This window comes from Nerophis lumbriciformis, linkage group LG01 (genome assembly GCF_033978685.3).
Source record: "Nerophis lumbriciformis linkage group LG01, RoL_Nlum_v2.1, whole genome shotgun sequence".
Classification (NCBI taxonomy): Eukaryota; Metazoa; Chordata; class Actinopteri; order Syngnathiformes; family Syngnathidae; genus Nerophis; species Nerophis lumbriciformis.
Genome location: NC_084548.2, coordinates 6,276,569 through 6,297,500, shown reverse-complemented (window position 1 = coordinate 6,297,500; position 20,932 = coordinate 6,276,569). Strand labels below are relative to the sequence as shown.

The 20,932-nt window shown below is 39.7% G+C and overlaps 1 protein-coding gene across 1 annotated transcript in view; it reads left to right on the top strand.

The window, feature by feature from the left end:
• The window catches only part of LOC133615475 (U8 snoRNA-decapping enzyme), a 22,488-nt gene extending 1,863 nt beyond the window's left edge, over positions 1–20,625 (top strand). Inside the window, exons 4-5 of the mRNA XM_061974093.1 lie at positions 19,715–19,952; positions 20,019–20,625. Of these exons, the coding sequence (XP_061830077.1) occupies positions 19,715–19,952; positions 20,019–20,264 (484 nt within the window). The 3' untranslated portion in view covers positions 20,265–20,625. The remainder of the gene's footprint in view (positions 1–19,714; positions 19,953–20,018) is intronic.
• The last annotated feature ends 307 nt before the right edge of the window (positions 20,626–20,932 follow it).

The following is a 20,932-nucleotide window of genomic DNA, read 5'->3' as shown; positions in this document are numbered from 1 at the left end:
TTAAAGGTGTTTAAAGATAATACAAGCATGTTTAACACATAGTTAATATTGTTAACAAGTTAAAGGTGTTTAAAGATAATACAAGCATGTTTAACACATATAGTTAATATTGTTAACAAGTTAAAGGTGTTTAAAGATAATACAAGCATGTTTAACACATATAGTTAATATTGTTAATAAGTTAAGTGTTTAAAGATAGTACAAGCATGTTTAACACATATAGTTAATATTGTTACAAGTTAAAGGTGTTTAAAGATAATACAAGCATGTTTAACACATATAGTTAATATTGTTACAAGTTAAAGGTGTTTAAAGATAATACAAGCATGTTTAACACATATAGTTAATATTGTTAACAAGTTAAAGGTGTTTAATGATAATGCAAGCATGTTTAACACATATAGTTAATATTGTTAAAAAATTAAAGGTGTTTAATGATAATACAAGTATGTTTAATAAATATAGTTAATATTGTTAACAAGTTAAAGGTGTTTAATGATAATACAAGCATGTTTAACACATAGTTAATATTGTTAAAAAATTAAAGGTGTTTAATGATAATACAAGAATGTTTAATACATACAGTTAATATTGTTAACAACTTAAAGGTGTTTAAAGATAATACAAGCATGTTTAATACATATAGTTAATATTGTTAACAAGTTAAAGGTGTTTAATGATAATACAAGCATGTTTAACACATATAGTTAATATTGTTACAAGATAAAGGTGTTTAAAGATAATACAAGCATGTTTAACACATATAGTTAATATTGTTAACAAGTTAAGGTGTTTAAAGATAATACAAGCATGTTTAACACATATAGTTAATATTGTTACAAGTTAAAGGTGTTTAAAGATCGTACAAGCATGTTTAACACATATAGTTAATATTGTTACAAATTAAAGGTGTTTAAAGATCGTACAAGCATGTTTAACACATATAGTTAATATTGTTACAAATTAAAGGTGTTTAAAGATAATACAAGCATGTTTAACACATATAGTTAATATTGTTAACAAGTTAAAGGTGTTTAAAGATAATACAAGCATGTTTAACACATATAGTTAATATTGTTAACAAGTTAAAGGTGTTTAAAGATAGTACAAGCATGTTTAACACATATAGTTAATATTGTTACAAGTTTAAGGTGTTTAAAGATAATACAAGCATGTTTAACACATATAGTTAATATTGTTACAAGTTAAAGGTGTTTAAAGATAATACAAGCATGTTTAACACATATAGTTAATATTGTTACAAGTTAAAGGTGGTTAAAGATAATACAAGCATGTTTAACACATATAGATTCCTTTCTTTCATGAAGACAAGAATATAAGTTGGTGTATTACCTGATTGTGATGACTTGCATTGATTGGAATCAGACAGTGGTGATGATAACGTCCGCATTTTCGAATGGAGGAGAAAAAAAGTCCTCCTTTCTGTCCAATACCACATGAAAGTGGTTGGTTTTTGGCATCTTATTTGTCCAGCTTCCGTACTCCTTTGTATACACTTTACAAGAAATACATTGTCGGCAAACTCCGTAGCTTGCTAGCTTGTGCACGCCAGCTTTCTGAGACTCTTATTTTGGTAGCGCAGGCAGGATGAAGCAGAGCTTTTATTGTGCAACTGTGCAGTCGGTCTTTGGAGTTTTGACGACAGGTACGGCGCCAGAGTCTGTTGAAATAAAGTGTTTCTCGCCTTCCAGTCGGTAATTTTAATGAGCTGGCAGCAGCCAGCGTCATCTCAGAAGACCCTCGGGTGCCGTGAATGTCAATCAAGTGACGAAAGTGACGTCATAGTGAAGATTTATGATCGCTCATTTTTAGGACTATTTTTTTAATGCCTGGCTGGTGATCGACTGACACACCCTCCGAAATCGACCGGTATCTCGCGATCGACGTAATGAGCACCCCTGCTTTACAGCAATGGTTCTCAAATGGGGGTACGCGTACCCCTGGGGGTACATGAAGGCAGTGGTTCTCAACCTTTTTTCAGTGATGTACCCCCTGTGAATTTTTTTTTAATTCAAGTACCCCCTAATCAGAGCAAAGCATTTTTGGTTGAAAAAAAGAGATAAAGAAGTAAAATACAGCACTATGTCATCAGTTTCTGATTTATTAAATTGTATAACAGTGCAAAATATTGCTCATTTGTAGTGGTCTTTCTTGAAATATTTGGAAAAAAAGATAGGTTTTTATTAGAGATCGGCCGATAAATGCGTTAAAATGTAATATCGGAAATTATCAGTATTGTTTTTTTTAATTATTAGTATCGTTTTTTTTTTTTATTAAATCAACATAAAAAACACAGGATACACTTACAATTAGTGCACCAACCCAAATAACCTCCCTCCCCCATTTACACTCATTCACACAAAAGGGTTGTTTCTTTCTGTTATTAATATTCTAGTTCCTAGAATATTAACCAGCAATGGGAGTGTTGCTGGTTACTGGGGTTCAATCCCCACCTTCTACCGTCCTAGTCACGTCCGTTGTGTCCTTGGGCAAGACACTTCACCCCTTGCTCCTGATGGCTGCTGGTTAGCGCCTTGCATGGCAGCTCCTGCCATCAGTGTGTGAATGTGTGTGTGAATGGATGAATGTGGTGATACTGTCAAAGCGCTTTGAGTACCTTAAAGGTAGAAAAGCGCTATACAAGTATAACCCATTTATCATTTATTTATTTATATATATCAATACAGTCTGCAAGGGATACAGTCCGTAAGCACACATGATTGTGCGTGCTGCTGGTCCACTAATAGTACTAACCTTTAACACTTAATTTTACTCATTTTCATTAATTACTTGTTTCTATGTAACTGTTTTTATATTGTTTTACTTTCTTTTTTATTCAAGAAAATGTTTTAAATTTATTTATCTTATTATTATTTTTATTTTTTTAAAGTACCTTATCTTCACCATACCTGGTTGTCCAAATTAGGCATAATAATGTGTTAATTCCACGACTGTATATATCGGTTGATATCGGTATCGGTAATTAAAGAGTGGACAATATCAGAATATCGGATATCGGCAAAAAGCCACTATCGGACATCCCTAGTTTTTATTTATATTTATAAAGGATTTTTGAATTGTTGCTATTTTTAGAATATTTAAAAAAAATATCTCACGCACCCCTTGGTATACCTTCAAGTACCCCCAGGGGTACGCGTACCCCCATTTGAGAACTGCTGCTTGAAGGTATGCCAAGTTATATGTTTTTGGTAACACTTTAGTATGGGGAACGTATTCTAAGTAGAGATGTCCGATAATGGCTTTTTGCCGACATCCGATATTCCGATATTGTCCAACTTTTTAATTACCGATACCGATATCAACCGATACCGATATATACAGTCGTGGAATTAACACATTATTATGCCTAATTTGGACAACCAGGTTAGGGTTAGGGTTAAGATTAGGGTTAGGGTTAAGGTTAAGGTTAGGGTTAGGGTTAAGATTAGGGTTAGGTTTAGGGTTAGGGTTAGGTTAAGGGTTAGGGTTAAGGTTAGGGTTAGGGTTAAGTTTAGGGTTAGGGCTAGGGTTAGGGTTAGGGTTAAGATAGGGTTAAGATTAGGGTTAAGGTTAGGGTTAAGTTTAGGGTTAGGGTTAAGTTTAGGGTTAGGGCTAGGGTTAGGGTTAGGGTTAAGATTAGGTTTAGGGTTAGGGTAAACATTTTTTTAAAAAGTTTAAAAAAGTAAAAAAAAAGTTAAAAAAAGTTAAAAAATGTAATTAAAAAATTTTTTTTTTTTAAATTAATTTTTTTTTAAAACATTTAAAAAAAAAATTACATTTAAAAAAAAAATTTACATATTTTTTTTAAAAAATTAAAAAAAATAAAAAATAAAATAAAATAAAAAAATTAAAATAAAAAAAATGTAAAAAAATAAAAACCTTTTTTTTTAAATTTTAAAAAATTAAAAAAAAAAAATTTTTTAATTGAAAAATTTAAAAAATTTAAAGGTTAAAAATGATTTTTAAGGTAAAAAAATTATTTTCAAGGTAAAAAAAAATTTTCAGGGTAAACATTTTTTTTCAAGGTAAAAAATGATTTTCAAGGTAAAAAATGATTTTCAAGGTAAAAAAATGATTTTCAAATTTTTTTAATTTTTTAAAAATGTTTTTACATTTTTTTTTTTTTTTTTTTTATTTAAAAAAAAAAATTATTTTTAAATTTTTTTAAAACTTTTTTTTTTTTTTTTTAAATTTTTTAAAACAATTTAAAATTGTTTTAATTTTTTTAAACAATTTTAACAATTAACAGTGTTAGGGTTAGGGTTAAGATTAGGGTTAGGGTTAGGGTTAAGATGAAGATAAAGTCCTTTTAAAAAAAATTAATAAAATAAGATAAATTAAAAACTTTTTCTTGAATAAAAAAGAAAGTAAAACAATATAAAAACAGTTACATAGAAACTAGTAATTAATGACAATGAGTAAAATTAACTGTTAAAGGTTAGTACTATTAGTGGACCAGCAGCACGCACAATCATGTGTGCTTACGGACTGTATCCCTTGCAGACTGTATTGATATATATTGATATATAATGTAGGAACCACAATATTAATAACAGAAAGAAACAACCCTTTTGTGTGAATGAGTGTGAATGGTGGAGGGAGGTTTTTTGGGTTGGTGCACTAATTGTAAGTGTGTCTTGTGTTTTTTATGTTGATTTAATTAAAAAAAAACAACAACAAAAAACACGATACCAATAATAAAAAAAAACGATACCGATAATTTCCAATATTACATTTTATCGCATTTATCGGCTCTAATAAATACCTATCTTTTTTTCCAAATAGTTCAAGAAAGACCACTACAAATGAGCAATATTTTTGCACTGTTATACAATTTAATAAATCAGAAACTGATGACATAATGCTGTATTTTACTTCTTTATCTCTTTTTTTCAACCGAAAATGCTTTGCTCTTATTAGGGGGTACTTGAATTAAAAAAAAATTCACAGCGGGTACATCACTGAAAAAAGGTTGAATACCACTGCTTTAGAGCAGTGGTTCTCAACCTTGTTGGAGGTACCGACCCCCACCAGTTTCATATATGCATTCACCGAACCCTTCTTTAGTGAAAAATAAAATGTTTTTTTTTTTCAGATTCAAGACAATGTTATATGTTTTTGGTAACACTTTAGTATGGGGAACATATTCTAAGTAACAAATACTTAATTTAGAGTTTTTTTGGACACTAGGGGAACATATTCTAAGTAGGGATGTCCGATAATGGCTTTTTGCCGATATCCGATATTCCGATATTGTCCAACTCTTTAATTACCGATACCGATATCAACCGATACCGATATATACAGTTGTGGAATTCACACATTATTATGCCTAATTTGGACAACCAGGTATGGTGAAGATAAGGTCCTTTTTAAAAAAAACATTTTCTTGAATAAAAAAGAAAGAAAAACAATATAAAAACAGTTACATAGAAACTAGTAATTAATGAAAATTATTAAAAAGATCTGTTAAAGGTTAGTACTATTAGTGGACCAGCAGCACGCACAATCATCAATCAATCAATCAATCAATGTTTATTTATATAGCCCTAAATCACAAGTGTCTCAAAGGGCTGCACAAGCCACAACGACATCCTCGGTACAAAGCCCACATAAGGGCAAGGAAAAACTCACCCCAGTGGGACGTCGATGTGAATGACTATGAGAAACCTTGGAGAGGACCGCATATGTGGGTAACCACCCCCCTCTAGGGAGACCGAATGCAATGGATGTCGAGTGGGTCTAACATAATATTGTGAGAGTACAGTCCATAGTGGATCCAGCATAACAGTAAGAGTCCAGTCCATAGTGGATCCAACATAATAGTAAGAGTCCAGTCCATAGTGGGGCCAGCAGGAAACCATCCCGAGCGGAGACGGGTCAGCAGCGCAGAGATGTTCCCAACCGATATACAGGCAAGCGGTCCACCCCGGGTCCCGACCCCGGACAGCCAGCACCCCATCCATGGCCACCGGACCTGTGTGTCTCCCCTTCCACAAGGTGTAGGGGGGAGCAGAGGAGAAAAGAAAAGAAACGGCAGATAAACTGGTCTAAAAAAGAGGGGCTATTCAAAGGCTAGAGTATACAAATGAGTTTTGAGATGGGACTTAAATGCTTCTACTGAGGTAGCATCTCTAACTGTTACCGGGAGGGCATTCCATAGTACTTACGGACTGTATCCCTTGCAGACTGTATTGATATATATTGATATATAATGTAGGAACCACAATATTAATAACAGAAGGAAACAACCCTTTTGTGTGAATGAGTGTGAATGGGGGAGGGAGGTTTTTTGGGTTGGTGCACTAATTGTAAGTGTATCTTGTGTTTTTATGTTGATTTAATAAAAAAACCAAAACGATACCGATAATAAAAAAAAACGATACCGATAATTTCCGATATTACATTTTAAGCATTTATCGGCATCTCTAATTCTAAGTAATAAAGACTTAATTTAGAGTTATTTTGTTAGGGTTAGGGTTATAATAAGGCCATGCCGAATAAGGCATTAATAAGTACTTAATAATGACTAGTTAAGAGCCAATATGTTACTAATTTGCATGTTAATAAGCAACTAATTAATGGTGAATATGTTCCTCATACTAAAGTGTTACCATGTTTTATTACTGGTGCACAAAATGAACCGTGCATGAACATCACCTTGTTCAAACAACAAAACCAACACATGAACTCACAACAAATTACACACCTGCAAATCAGTCTGACTTCTGCTGTTGCCGTATCCGTAATACACCGATAGGGAGAAGTTTTTATTTTCACGACGAGTCGGGTGTGTCTTGACCTCCGCCGAACCCCTGAGCCCGACTCACCGAACCCCTAGAGTTCAATCGAACCCAGGTTTAGAACCACTGCTTTAGAGATTTATTACCCAAGTAAAAGTAAGGAGTAGTCACCCAAATATTTACTTGAGTAAAAGTAAAAAGTATCTTGTGAAAAAAACTACTCAAGTACTGAGTAACTGATGAGTAACATGTTCGTTTAATGACGGCAACACATAATGCACAAAAACATAAAAATAGCAATGAGCAAAATCAGAGCCAGGAATATCTCTTAAGCAACTAAAACAATAACATATATTAAATAATACATCAACATAAAAAAAAAATAAGGCAGATTGAGCCTAGAGCTGGGCGATATATCGATAAACGCGATATATCGCGGGATTGTCTCTGTGCGATATAGAAAATGACTATATCGTGATATCGAGTACACGTTCTCACGCAGTTGCTTTTAGCTGCAGGCATTACACTACAGGCTTTCCTCTTTCCCGTGTCTCCTTCTCACAGAGATACAAAACATGCGCATCTTCTTACACACGTCACATACTGTCACGACATACGTCACATACGTATACGCCCTCCCCGAGCAGAGAGGTAGCAGCATGGCTAACGTTAGCTGTGATGCTACCAGAGTGGTGTGAGCGGTAATACAAGAGAAAGAAGGTGCGAATCTGGTAACAAATGAAGGAATAATTAATTCCCCCCAAAAACAGCAGGGGGTCCATCGTCTGGCGGTGGTTTGGCTTCAAGTGGGAATATGTCGAACAGTCAACCGTAATTTGTCAAGTGTGGGGCAAAAGCGTTGCTATAAAAAGTAGCATTACTGCTGTAACAAACAGTTCAGGGTGTCTCAAGTTACCGGAATATGTTAGGTAAGGAGGAGGAGTTTTGTCCCTCCAGAGTTGTTGCCGTAGGGCTGTGACGTAGGGTGTGTGTGTGGTTGTGGAAGGAGGTGTGTGATGTTGACATTAAAGAAGCTGTGGCTACCAAACCTGCTCTAATGTCTCCCGTTTATTATTTTATTAGATAAGTACACTGTATAGGCGAACCCAGGACACTCGGCTGCACTGCTAATATGTAGCATCATTTGAAAAGTCACCCGCTAGACAATGAAGAGTGCTTACTCCGCACGTCAATATCTCCGTTCGGTGCCACACGCCCACACCATCAAAATGCCGAGGCAAACATTTCCACATCAACACCGTATGAAAAAAATAGTGATTTTTTTAGTTGTGATTTCCTTCTCTGCATGAAAGTTTAAAAGTAGCATATATTAATGCAGTATGAAGAAGAATGTTTTAATGTAGACACGTAGAATCATCATACTGCTGTGATTATATGCATCAAGTGTTCATTCAAGGCTAAGGCAAAATATCGAGATATATATCGTGTATCGCGATATAGCCTTAAAATATTGCGATATTAAAAAAAGGCAAGATCGCCCAGCCTTAATTGAGCCCCAATAATTTAACAGCACCATAGGCTCAGAAGGCAGAGATTACAAAGGAAAATAACAAGTTAGCCTTTACGCAAACCAAAAACTGATAGGTCTGGGCTGCACCTGGGAACACACTGATAGTTGTTTCTGTGTGTGTGTGTGTGTGTGTGTGTGTGTGTGTGTGTGTGTGTGTGTGTGTGTGTGTGTGTGTGTGTGTGTGTGTGTGTGTGTGTGTGTGTGTGTGTGTGTGTGTGTGTGTGTGTGTGTGTGTGTGTGTGTGTGTGTGTGTGTGTGCGCGTCTATGAGGCTGCATTGCGTTAATAAATGTCCCCACACGATGTACATTTGACAGTGATTCATAGCAGGGAAGCGAACATCAGCCTACGGTGACAGCCAAAATATCTACGAACATTACTTACCGCCATGTGCTTCCTCAAATTTGACGTTGAGTTCATGTAAGCTTAAGCTTGTTAATCATGTGACCGCCTGGCTCTGTTTGATTGGTGAAACGGAGTCAAACGTCACCAGTGACTGCATTTGATTGGAGAAACGCAGGCATGCGATAGATCCTACTTTGAAGGTCTGTCTGACAAACCAAAACAAACAAAGCGTGCATTAACAGATCGATAAAAATCAGTAGCGAGTAGTGGGCTGAATGTAGATAAATGGAGCGGAGTAAAAGTAGCGTTTCTTCTCTATAAATATACTCAAGTAAAAGTAAAAGTATGTTGCATTAAAACTACTCTTAGAAGTACAATTTATCCCAAAAGTTACCGTATTTTTCGGACTATAAGTCGCTCCGGAGTATAAGTCGCACCGGCCGAAAATGCATAATAAAGAAGGAAAAAAATATGTAAGTCGCACTGGAGTATAAGTCGCATTTTTGGGGGAAATTTATTGATAAAAGCCAACACCAAGAATAGACATTTGAAAGGCAATTTAAAATAAATAAAGAATAGTGAACAACAGGCTGAATAAGTGTACGTTATATGAGGCATAAATAACCAACTGGTATGTTAACGTAACATATTATGGTAAGAGTCATTCAAATAACTATAACATATAGAACATGCTATACGTTTACCAAACAATCTGTCACTCCTAATCGCTAAATCCCATGAAATCTTATACGTCTAGTCTCTTACGTGAATGAGATCAATAATATTATTTGATATTTTATGGTAATGTGTTAATAATTTCACACATAAGTCGCTCCTGAGTATAAGTCGCACCCCCGGCCAAACTGAAAAAAACTGCGACTTATAGTCCGAAAAATACGGTACTCAAGTAGATGTAACGTAGTAAATGTAGCGCGTTACAACCCACTTCTGATTACAATCCGCAAATAATGTGCCGTTGTTGAGTGTCTGTGCTGTCTAGAGCGCGGGCATAGTAACCATGTAATACTCTTCCATATCAGTAGGTGGCAGCAGGTAGCTAATTGCTTTGTGGATGTCGGGAACATGGTTTGTCGTGATCACAATATGCAGACGGCAGCGTGCAGGTAAAAAGGTATCTAATGCTTAAAGGAAAAAATAAACAAAAGGTGAGTGCCGCTAGGAAAAGGCATTGAAGCTTAGGGAAGGCTATGCAAAACGAAACTAAAACTGAACTGGCTGCAAAGTGAACAAAAACAGAATGCTGGACAACAGCAAAGACTTAAAACATGTGGAGCAGCAGACGTCGTCCACAAAGTGCATCCGTACATGACATGACAGTCAACAACAAAATAGGAAACATTACACACAGGAAAACACCAAAAAAGTCCAAATAAGTCACGGCGTGATGTGACAGGTGGTGACAGTACTATGGCGTCACATTAGTGCCAAAAATCCGAGCGCATAAAAACTGTTATCGCGCGCTGATTCTCCACTTCGTGCGCGCGCGCGACACCATTTTGCGCGCGCGTGGTGCCTTTTTGCGCGCGCGCGGTGCCTTTCTGTGCACGCGCGACGCCTTTCTGCGCGCTCTCTGTGTACTCCTGGCATCTCTCCTCGCGCTGTCATGTTTCTTTTTGGCACTTTGGGGGCGGGTATGCTTAGACGGCCCCTTCTTTCTGATTGGTCAGGCGAAAAATGCTGAAAAATGCTCAGAGCCAATCAGAAGTATAGCAGGGCGGGTCATCGTCAATATGTATCAAGATTTACGGAGGAAGAAGTGGATAAAAAAAATGTTGCGCGCTGATGAAGGTTATTTCATACCACATAAACACAATACAGGGTAATACAAAATGTGACCCAAATAAATAATAAGACAACAAACACCATAATCACATCTTTCAGCCAGAACTGGTCCACCAGCAATAACATTATTTTATATTTTCATTTCTTCTTGAACATTTGTTTTCTAATTTATGGAATTTCTTTTGATTCAGCCATAAAATTAATGAAATAATCTTTGAATTTTGTTTTTAAAATGTTAAAAATAGCTTTTAATAATGTATTCTGAAACAGTTTAAAATAATTTAGAGAACTGACTAACACTGACCCTACACAACTATGTTGCACAATTAAGTCATTTTTTTTTTAAAGCGAAAGAGGTCATTTCAACAGGTACAGCATCCTATGTCATATCTACATGTAATAAGATTTGTAACAAGGCAAACCGTTTGTAAATTGGTCGAAAATTGAGCAAGTTATGTTAATTTAATTAGTACATGTACCATTGACATCAATGTAATGATTGAGGCTAGATGTCCGAGGTAAAATGGCTACAACGTTGCTACGCTGGATAATGATTGGTCATATGAAAAATGCTCACAGCCAATCAGAAAGAAGGGGCCGTCTAAGCATACCCGCCCCCAAAGTGCCAAAAAGAAACATGACAGCGCGAGGAGAGATGCCAGGAGTACACAGAGAGCGCGCAGAAAGGCGTCGCGCGCAGAAAGGCACCCCACGCGCACAGAAAGGCACCATGCGCGCGCAAAAGGGTGTCACGCGCGCGCTTGAAGTGGAGAATCAGCGCGCGATAACAGTTTTTATGCGCTCGGATTTTTGACACTAATGTGACGCCATAGTCGGTGCTGTCTAGAGCGCGGGCATAGTAACCGTGTAATACTCTTCCATATCAGTAGGTGGCAGCAGGTAGCTAATTGCTTTGTGGATGTCGGGAACATGGTTTGTCGTGATCACAATATGCAGACGGCAGCGTGCAGGTAAAAAGGTTTCTAATGCTTAAACCAAAAAATAAACAAAAGGCGAGTGCCGCTAGGAAAAGGCATTGAAGCTTAGGGAAGGCTATGCAAAACGAAACTAAAACTGAACTGGCTGCGAAGTGAACAAAAACAGAATGCTGGACAACAGCAAAGACTTAAAACGTGTGGAGCAGCAGACGGCGTCCACAAAGTTCATTCGTACATGACATGACAATCAACAACAAAATAGGAAACACTACACACTGGAAAACACCAAAGAAGTCCAAATAAGTCACGGCGTGATGTGACAGGTGGTGACAGTACACCTACTTTGAGACACGAGCTATAGTGCAGCATGCTTGGTTATGGTTTGAATTCATATCCAACAATTGTGAGAATGACTTTTTCCTGTCGATATCGGCTGCCGAGTTAAATTTTTTTATGTTTTCTGCTAGTGGTGTGCCTCGGGATTTTTCCAATGAAAAAAATGTGCCTTGGCTCAAAGAAGGTTGAAAAACACTGCACAGCAGCCCTGTCAAATGATATAAACTTTAACGGCAGCAGAGCAGTCGCCGCCACAAACAGGCTGGGAGAGAAAGCGTGGCTGGCATGCTCTACAAGGTGTGTCATGTCACATTAAAATGGAAATCCTCTTATGGTCGCAGGCGGACTCTTTCATTAGTATTCCGACAAATGTGATTTGCAGCGACTCCTTACAAAGCATGCAGCTGGGACCTCGGGTTTTCAATCATGTCTTTACTAGGATTTGGCTTTACGTGAACATTTCACCCAAAATATGCATTGGTTTTGATACTTTTCAGCACCGTATTTTTCGGACTATAAGTCGCAGTTTTTTTTCATAGTTTGGCCGGGGGTGCGACTTATACTCAGGAGCGACTTATGTGTGAAATTATTAACACATTAGCGTAAAATATCAAATAATATTATTTATCTCATTCACGTAAGAGACTAGACCAGGGGTCGGCAACCTTTACCAGTCAAAGAGCCATTTTGACCAGTTTCGCAAATTATAGAAAACAATGGGGGCCGCAAATTTTTTTTGAAATTTTAAATTAGATTAGATTAGATTAGATTTATTGGTCCCCTTGGGGAAATTCATTGTCACTGCCGTACATTTAAACACTAGACATTACACATCACACAAAAAAAAATAACAAAAAGACATCATACATGACTAACACACATTTACAGGCTTGTCAGACAGGTCGGCCGGGCCTGCTGTTAAGGGCGGCTATAGCTGCAGGGATCAGGCTTTTCCTGAGGCGGGCCCTCCGGAATTTGATTGTTCTGTACCTGCGCCCTGATGGTAGTGGGATGATGTATTGGTGTAGTGGGTGAGTGATATCCTGAACTATTGTTTTTGCCAGTCGGGTGATGGACCTGTGGTTTATGTCTGAAATGTTGGGTGTGGGTAGGCCGATGATTTTAGCTGCTATGTTTGTAATGCGTGTGAGTTTGGTCCGGTTGGTTACAGAAAGCATGGTGGAAAAAACATGTGGAACAGTACAGAAGGATGGGTTGAACAATGCTTTGGTAAAGTAATAACAGGAGATGAGGTGCAACGTATAGTCCTTTAAGTTTCCGGATGGCTGACAGTCTTTGTTGACTTCTTTTTTGAATGTCCGTGGTGTGTTGATCAAAGGTGAGTTTATTGTCCAAGGTTATGCCCAGGTATTTAAAAGTGTCAACTGTTTTAACTGTTTGTGTGTTTATGATGATGGGGTTCTGAGGTGAGGGGGGGTTGAACCATATTTCTTTTGTTTTATTGACATTGATTTCCAGATAACTGGCTGTGCATGACTCTGTGAAATGTTTGACTGTGTTATGATAGTCCAGGATGGATTGACTGTTGGAGAGGAGTGCTAGAATGGCTGTGTCATCTGAGTATTTTAAGTATGTTGTGGTGGGTGAGATGCTACGGCAGTCATTGGTGTAGAGTGTGTACAGGAAAGGGCTCAACACACATCCCTGTGGGACCCCGGTGTTGATGGTAAGCATCGGGGATGTGTTTGAGCCCACCCTTACTGCTTGCAATCGGTCGGTGAGGAAGTTGTGGGTGAGGTGGATCAGCTGAGGGGGGATGTTGAGCTGGTGTAGTTTCCGGATCAGTAGATGCTTCTGTAGGGAGTTGAAGGCGGAGCTGAAGTCCACGAAGAGGATCCTGGCAAAGTTGTTAAATGAAATAATACTGCATACAAAGTTTTATTTTGGCTTTGTGCTATGTATAAACCAGGGGTCTCAGACACGCTGCCCACACCTTTATATGGAATTTGAAAGCTGGTGCGGCACGCGGGTTTCAAATTAATGGCGCTTGTCAGCGTCATGCATGTTGTGATTGTACAGCATAGGACGGCGTGGCGCAGTGGGAGAGTGGCCGTGCGCAACCCGAGGGTCCCTGGTTCAATCCCCACCTAGTACCAACCTCGTCATGTCCGTTGTGTCCTGAGCAAGACACTTCACCCTTGCTCCTGATGGGTGCTGGTTAGCGCCTTGCATGGCAGCTCCCTCCATCAGTGTGTGAATGGGTAAATGTGGAAGTAGTGTCAAAGCACTTTGAGTACCTTGAAGGTAGAAAAGCGCTATACAAGTACAACCCATTTATCATTTATTATTATTATTTGATAGCACCCACTACATCCAGCGTGCCTGATCAGCTACACGTTGTGTGGTGTTTTCGCTTGCTCACGTAGGTGACAGCAAGGCATACTTGGTCAACAACCACACAGGTTACACTGACGGTGGCGGTTTAAAAAAAACTATAACACTCTTACTAATAATGCGCCACACTGTGTACCCACACCAAACAAGAATGACAAACACATTTCGGGAGAACATCTGCACCGTAACACAACATAAACACAACAGGACAAATACCCAGAATCCCATGCAGCCCTAACTCTTCCGGGATACATTATACACCCCCGCTACCAAACCCCGCCCACCTCAACCGACGCACGGGGGGGGTTGATGTGTGAGGGAGCTGGGTTGGGGTGGGGGCGGGGTTTGGTGGTAGCAGGGGTGTATAATGTAGCCCGGAAGAGTCAGGGTTGCATGGGATTCTGGGTGTTTGTTCTGTTGTGTTTATGTTGTGTTAAGGTGCAGATGTTCTCCCGAAATGTGTTTGTCATTCTTGTTTGGTTTTGGTTCAAAGTGTGGCGCATTATTAGTAAGAGTGTTAAAGTTGTTTTATATGGTCACCGTCAGTGTAACCTGTGTGGCTGTTGACAAACTATGCCTTGCTGTAACGTACGTGTGCAAGCAGAAGATGTGTATTGTATAACAAGTGTTGGGCCGGCACGCTGTTAATGCAGATTGTAGAGAGCGCCAAATGTTGTACCATCATGGCACGCCCTTATTATAGCTGTAAGGGTGAAAATCGGCGAATATTAATCCCGGGAGTTTTCTGCGAGAGGCACTGAAATCCGGAAGTCTCACGGGAAAATTGGGGGGTTCAGCAAGTGAGCTGTTGAGCCGCATCAGAGTGATCAAAGAGCCGCGGGTTGCCGACCCCTGGACTAGACGTATAAGATTTCATGGGATTTAGCGATTAGGAGTGACAGATTGTTTGGTAAACGTATAGCATGTTCTATATGTTATAGTTCTTTGAATGACTCTTACCATAATATGTTAGGTTAACATACCAGTTGGTTATTTATGCCTCATATAACGTACACTTATTCAGCCTGTTGTTCACTATTCTTGATTTATTTTAAATTGCCTTTCAAATGTCTATTCTTGGTGTTGGCTTTTATCAAATACATTTCCCGAAAAAATGCAACTTATACTCCAGTGCGACTTATGTGTTTTTTTTCCTTCTTTATTATGCATTTTCGGCCGGAGCGACTTATACTCCGAAAAATACGGTAGATCGGGGGTCCCCAAACTGCGGCCCTGCCAGCGTCCAAAATCCAGCCCGAGGGAAGTCTCAAGACAATCTTAGACGTTAAAAGGCTCATATTAGGATTTTTTTTCTACATTTAAAAGACTTCCTTGTGGTCTACATAACATGTAACGGTGGATATTTGATCAACATGTTGCATTGATGATGTTTTACAGACCATCTTTGAAGCCGTTTTCTGACCGTCTCTTCAGGATACGCCGTTTTATGGGCTGTCTTATTTAAAGGGGAACATTATCACCAGACCTATGTAAGCGTCAATATATACCTTGATGTTGCAGAAAAAAGACCATATATTTTTTTATCCGATTTCCGAACTCTAAATGGGTGAATTTTGGCGAATTAAACGCCTTTCTAATATTCGCTCTCGGAGCGATGACGTCACAACGTGACGTCGCATCGGGAAGCAATCCACCATTTTCTCAAACACCGAGTCAAATCAGCTCTGTTATTTTCCGTTTTTTCGACTGTTTTCCGTACCTTGGAGACATCATGCCTCGTCGGTGTGTTGTCGGAGGGTGTAACAACACGAACAGGGACGGATTCAAGTTGCACCAGTGGCCCAAAGATGCGAAAGTGGCAAGAAATTGGACGTTTGTTCCGCACACTTTACCGACGAAAGCTATGCTACGACAGAGATGGCAAGAATGTGTGGATATCCTGCGACACTCAAAGCAGATGCATTTCCAACGATAAAGTCAAAGAAATCTGCCGCCAGACCCCCGTTGAATCTGCCGGAGTGTGTGAGCAATTCAGGGACAAAGGGCCTCGGTAGCACGGCAAGCGATGGCGGCAGTTTGTTCCCGCAGACGAGCGAGAAAAACCCCCTGGATGTCTTGGCTCACACCGTCCCGAAGATGATCAAGAGAAGAATATCGACCCTAGCTTCCCTGGCCTGCTGACATGAGGGTATGTCTACAGAATATATTAATTGATGAAAATTGGGCTGTCTGCACTCTAAAAGTGCATGTTGTTGCCAAATGTATTTCATATGCTGTAAACCTAGTTCATAGTTGTTAGTTTCCTTTAATGCCGAACAAACACATACCAATCGTTGGTTAGAAGGCGATCGCCGAATTCGTCCTCGCTTTCTCCCGTGTCGCTGGCTGTCGTGTCGTTTTCGTCGGTTTCGCTTGCATACGGTTCAAACCGATATGGCTCAATAGCTTCAGTTTCTTCTTCAATTTCGTTTTCGCTACCTGCCTCCACACTACAACCATCCGTTTCAATACATTCGTAATCTGTTGAATCGCTTAAGCCGCTGAAATCCGAGTCTGAATCCGAGCTAATGTCGGATTCAGCACAATTGATAATAACTATAGCAACAGCCCTTAAGCATAAAGTTGTGTGATAATATATACATGATTATTCTAACATTTATAAATAAATCATTTTATATGATAAACCTCCATTTTGGAGAATTATGCATTCATTTTAAAGGGGAACATTATCACCAGACCTATGTAAGCGTCAATATATACCTTGATGTTGCAGAAAAAAGACCATATATTTTTTTAACCGATTTCCGAACTCTAAATGGGTGAATTTTGGCGAATTAAACGCCTTTCTATTATTCGCTCTCGGAGCGATGACGTCACAACGTGACGTCGCATCGGGAAGCAATGCGCCATTTTCTCAAACACCGAGTCAACTCAGCTCTGTTATTTTCCGTTTTTTTCGACTGTTTTCCGTACCTTGGAGACATCATGCCTCGTCGGTGTGTTGTCGGAGGGTGTAACAACACGAACGGGGACGGATTCAAGTTGCACCAGTGGCCCAAAGATGCGAAAGTGGCAAGAAATTGGACGTTTGTTCCGCACGCTTTACCGACGAAAGCTATGCTACGACAGAGATGGCAAGAATGTGTGGATATCCTGCGACACTCAAAGCAGATGCATTTCCAACGATAAAGTCAAAGAAATCTGCCGCCAGACCCCCATTGAATCTGCCGGAGTGTGTGAGCAATTCAGGGACAAAGGGCCTCGGTAGCACGGCAAGCAATGGCGGCAGTTTGTTCCCGCAGACGAGCGAGCTAAACCCCCTGGATGTCTTGGCTCACACCGTGCCGAAGATGATCAAGAGAAGAATATCGACCCTAGCTTCCCTGGCCTGCTGACATGAGGGTATGTCTACAGAATATATTAATTGATGAAAATTGGGCTGTCTGCACTCTTAAAGTGCATGTTGTTGCCAAATGTATTTCATATGCTGTAAACCTAGTTCATAGTTGTTAGTTTCCTTTAATGCCAAACAAACACGTACCAATCGTTGGTTAGAAGGCGATCGCCGAATTCGTCCTCGCTTTCTCCCGTGTCGCTGGCTGTCGTGTCGTTTTCGTCGTTTTCGCTTGCATATGGTTCAAACCGATATGGCTCAATAGCTTCAGTTTCTTTTTCAATTTCGTTTTCGCTACCTGCCTCCACACTACAACCATCCGTTTCAATACATGCGTAATCTGTTGAATCGCTTAAGCCGCTGAAATCCGAGTCTGAATCCGAGCTAATGTCGGATTCAGCACAATTGATAATAACTATAGCAACAGCCCTTAAGCATAAAGTTGTGTGATAATATATACATGATTATTCTAACATTTAGAAATAAATCATTTTATATGATAAACCTTCATTTTGGAGAATTATGCATTCATATTAAAGGGGAACATTATCACCAGACCTATGTAAGCGTCAATATATACCTTGATGTTGCAGAAAAAAGACCTTTTTTTTTTTTTAACCGATTTCCGAACTCTAAATGGGTGAATTTTGGCGAATTAAACGCCTTTCTATTATTCGCTCTCGGAGCGATGACGTCACAACGTGACGTCGCATCGGGAAGCAATCCGCCATTTTCTCAAACATCGAGTCAAATCAGCTCTGTTATTTTCCGTTTTTTCGACTGTTTTCCGTACCTTGGAGACATCATGCCTCGTCGGTGTGTTGTCGGAGGGTGTAACAACACGAACAGGGACGGATTCAAGTTGCACCAGTGGCCCAAAGATGCGAAAGTGGCAAGAAATTGGACGTTTGTTCCGCACACTTTACCGACGAAATCTATGCTACGACAGAGATGGCAAGAATGTGTGGATATCCTGCGACACTCAAAGCAGATGCATTTCCAACGATAAAGTCAAAGAAATCTGCCGCCAGACCCCCATTGAATCTGCCGGAGTGTGTGAGCAATTCAGGGACAAAGGACCTCGGTAGCACGGCAAGCAATGGCGGCAGTTTGTTCCCGCAGACGAGCGAGCTAAACCCCCTATCAACCCTAGCTTCCCTGGCCTGCTGACATCAACTCCAAAACTGGACGGATCAGCTTTCAGGAAAAGAGAGCGGATGAGGGTATGTCTACAGAATATATTAATTGTTGAAAATTGGGCTGTCTGCACTCTCAAAGTGCATGTTGTTGCCAAATGTATTTCATATGCTGTAAACCTAGTTCATAGTTGTTAGTTTCCTTTAATGCCAAACAAACACATACCAATCGTTGGTTAGAAGGCGATCGCCGAATTCGTCCTCGCTTTCTCCCGTGTCGCTGGCTGTCGTGTCGTTTTCGTCGGTTTCGCTTGCATACGGTTCAAACCGATATGGCTCAATAGCTTCAGTTTCTTCTTCAATTTCGTTTTCGCTACCTGCCTCCACACTACAACCATCCGTTTCAATACATGCGTAATCTGTTGAATCGCTTAAGCCGCTGAAATCCGAGTCTGAATCCGAGCTAATGTAGCTTTAGCTTGCTATTCTTTCCGCCATGTTTGTTTGTATTGGCATCACTATGTGACGTCACAGGAAAATGGACGGGTGTATATAACGATGGTTAAAATCAGGCACTTTGAAGCTTTTTTTTAGGGATATTGCGTGATGGGTAAAATTTTGAAAAAAACTTCGAAAAATATAATAAGCCACCGGGAACTGATTTTTAATGGTTTTAACCATTCTGAAATTGTGATAATGTTCCCCTTTAATATTTTTGACTCAATAAATAAAGTGTTTGTATGTTCTCTATATCCAACATTATGTATCAGTCTAATTGATCTTTTTTGTAACACGGTTAACGAATGTAGCGCACATTTGTAGTTATTTCCCTACATTTCTGCACAATAACTCAGATATGGTAATACTATAGTAGCGAGCAGTAGAGAATGTGAAGTGATTTGTTAAACCAAATATTGTGTTTTTTGGTTTTAACCATTCTGAAATTGTGATAATGTTCCCCTTTAAGAAAAATAACTTAATCTAATTGTTTTATATTGACGTTCAATGCCTCTGCAAACATGCAGTCATTTTCCATATTGATTCAAACACACGTGTCGGGTCAATGGAGAGAGACGACATTGTTTATGTGCATTTAGATGGATATATTTTAACCTTTAACCCCCTCCTCGTTCCTCACTGCCACCTTTTTAGGTTTGTGAACCAATCACAGGAGTCCCTAGAGGCCGGGCTTTGCAGGGAATTAATGGAGGAGGTGGGTGTGGCTCTGTCTGTATCGGAAGACGATCACATGGACGCTCGCCGTGCCCCCGGTACCTCCCCTTCGTGCCCCCGTCTCATCACTCACTTCTACGCCAAGAAGCTGGAGGAGGAGCAGATAAGGGAGGTGGAGAAAGCGTCTGCATCCACCGCAAAAGATCACGGCCAGGAGGTACTGTACACGCACGACTGATTGTAGCCATCGCCATGTTGCTTTATCCCCCCCCCCTTTCTCAAGGTTCTGGGCATGGTCCGAGTCCCGCTCTACACCACAAAAGGCGGCGGAGGCCTCTCGTCGTTTCTGTCGCACGCGTTCATCGGGAACGCTCGCTCCCAGCTGGTCCACTCTCTGCTGCGTCTCCGCCTGGTCGCGCCCGAGGACCTGCGCCAGGCCCTCGAGCACTCGCTGAAGACGCACGCGCGCAGCGCGGCGGACCTGCAGGAGGCGCTGGCGCTGACGGAGGCTGAGCGAGAGCCGTCTTGAGTCGCGGTAACTCGTACTGTAGATCCCTAGAAAGTTTTATGGCATTATCTGCAGGTGGGGGGGTGGGATATTGAATCCAGCAGAGGGTGCTGTCTCACTAGTAAAGTCACTCAAGATTTTCCAGCTGGAAAATGCTTTAACAAGACTTGATGTTGTGTAACTGCATGTTTTGCAAGTACAATATTGCACACAGTATGCCTTTGTAATGTACAGTACAGGCCAAAAGTTTGGACACACCTTCTCATTTCAATGTGTTTTCTTTATTTTCATGACTATTTACGTTGTAGATTGTCACTGAAGCATACTTGCCAACCTTGAGACCTCCGATTTCGGGAGGTGGGTGGGGGGGCGTGGTATATTTACAGCTAGAATTCACCAAGTCAAGTATTTCATATATATATATATATATATATATATATATATATATATATATATATATATATATATTAGAGATGCGCGGATAGGCAATTATTTCATCCGCAACCGCATCAGAAAGTCGTCAACCATCCGCCATCCACCCGATCTAACATTTAATCAGAACCGCACCCGCCCGCACCCGCCCGTTGTTATATATCTAATATAGACGATGCAAGGCATTAGTGAGGTTATAAAGCTTTTGCCTGTTAAAGAAAGGAGACTGATCCAATGCAGCACAGACATTCGCGTGC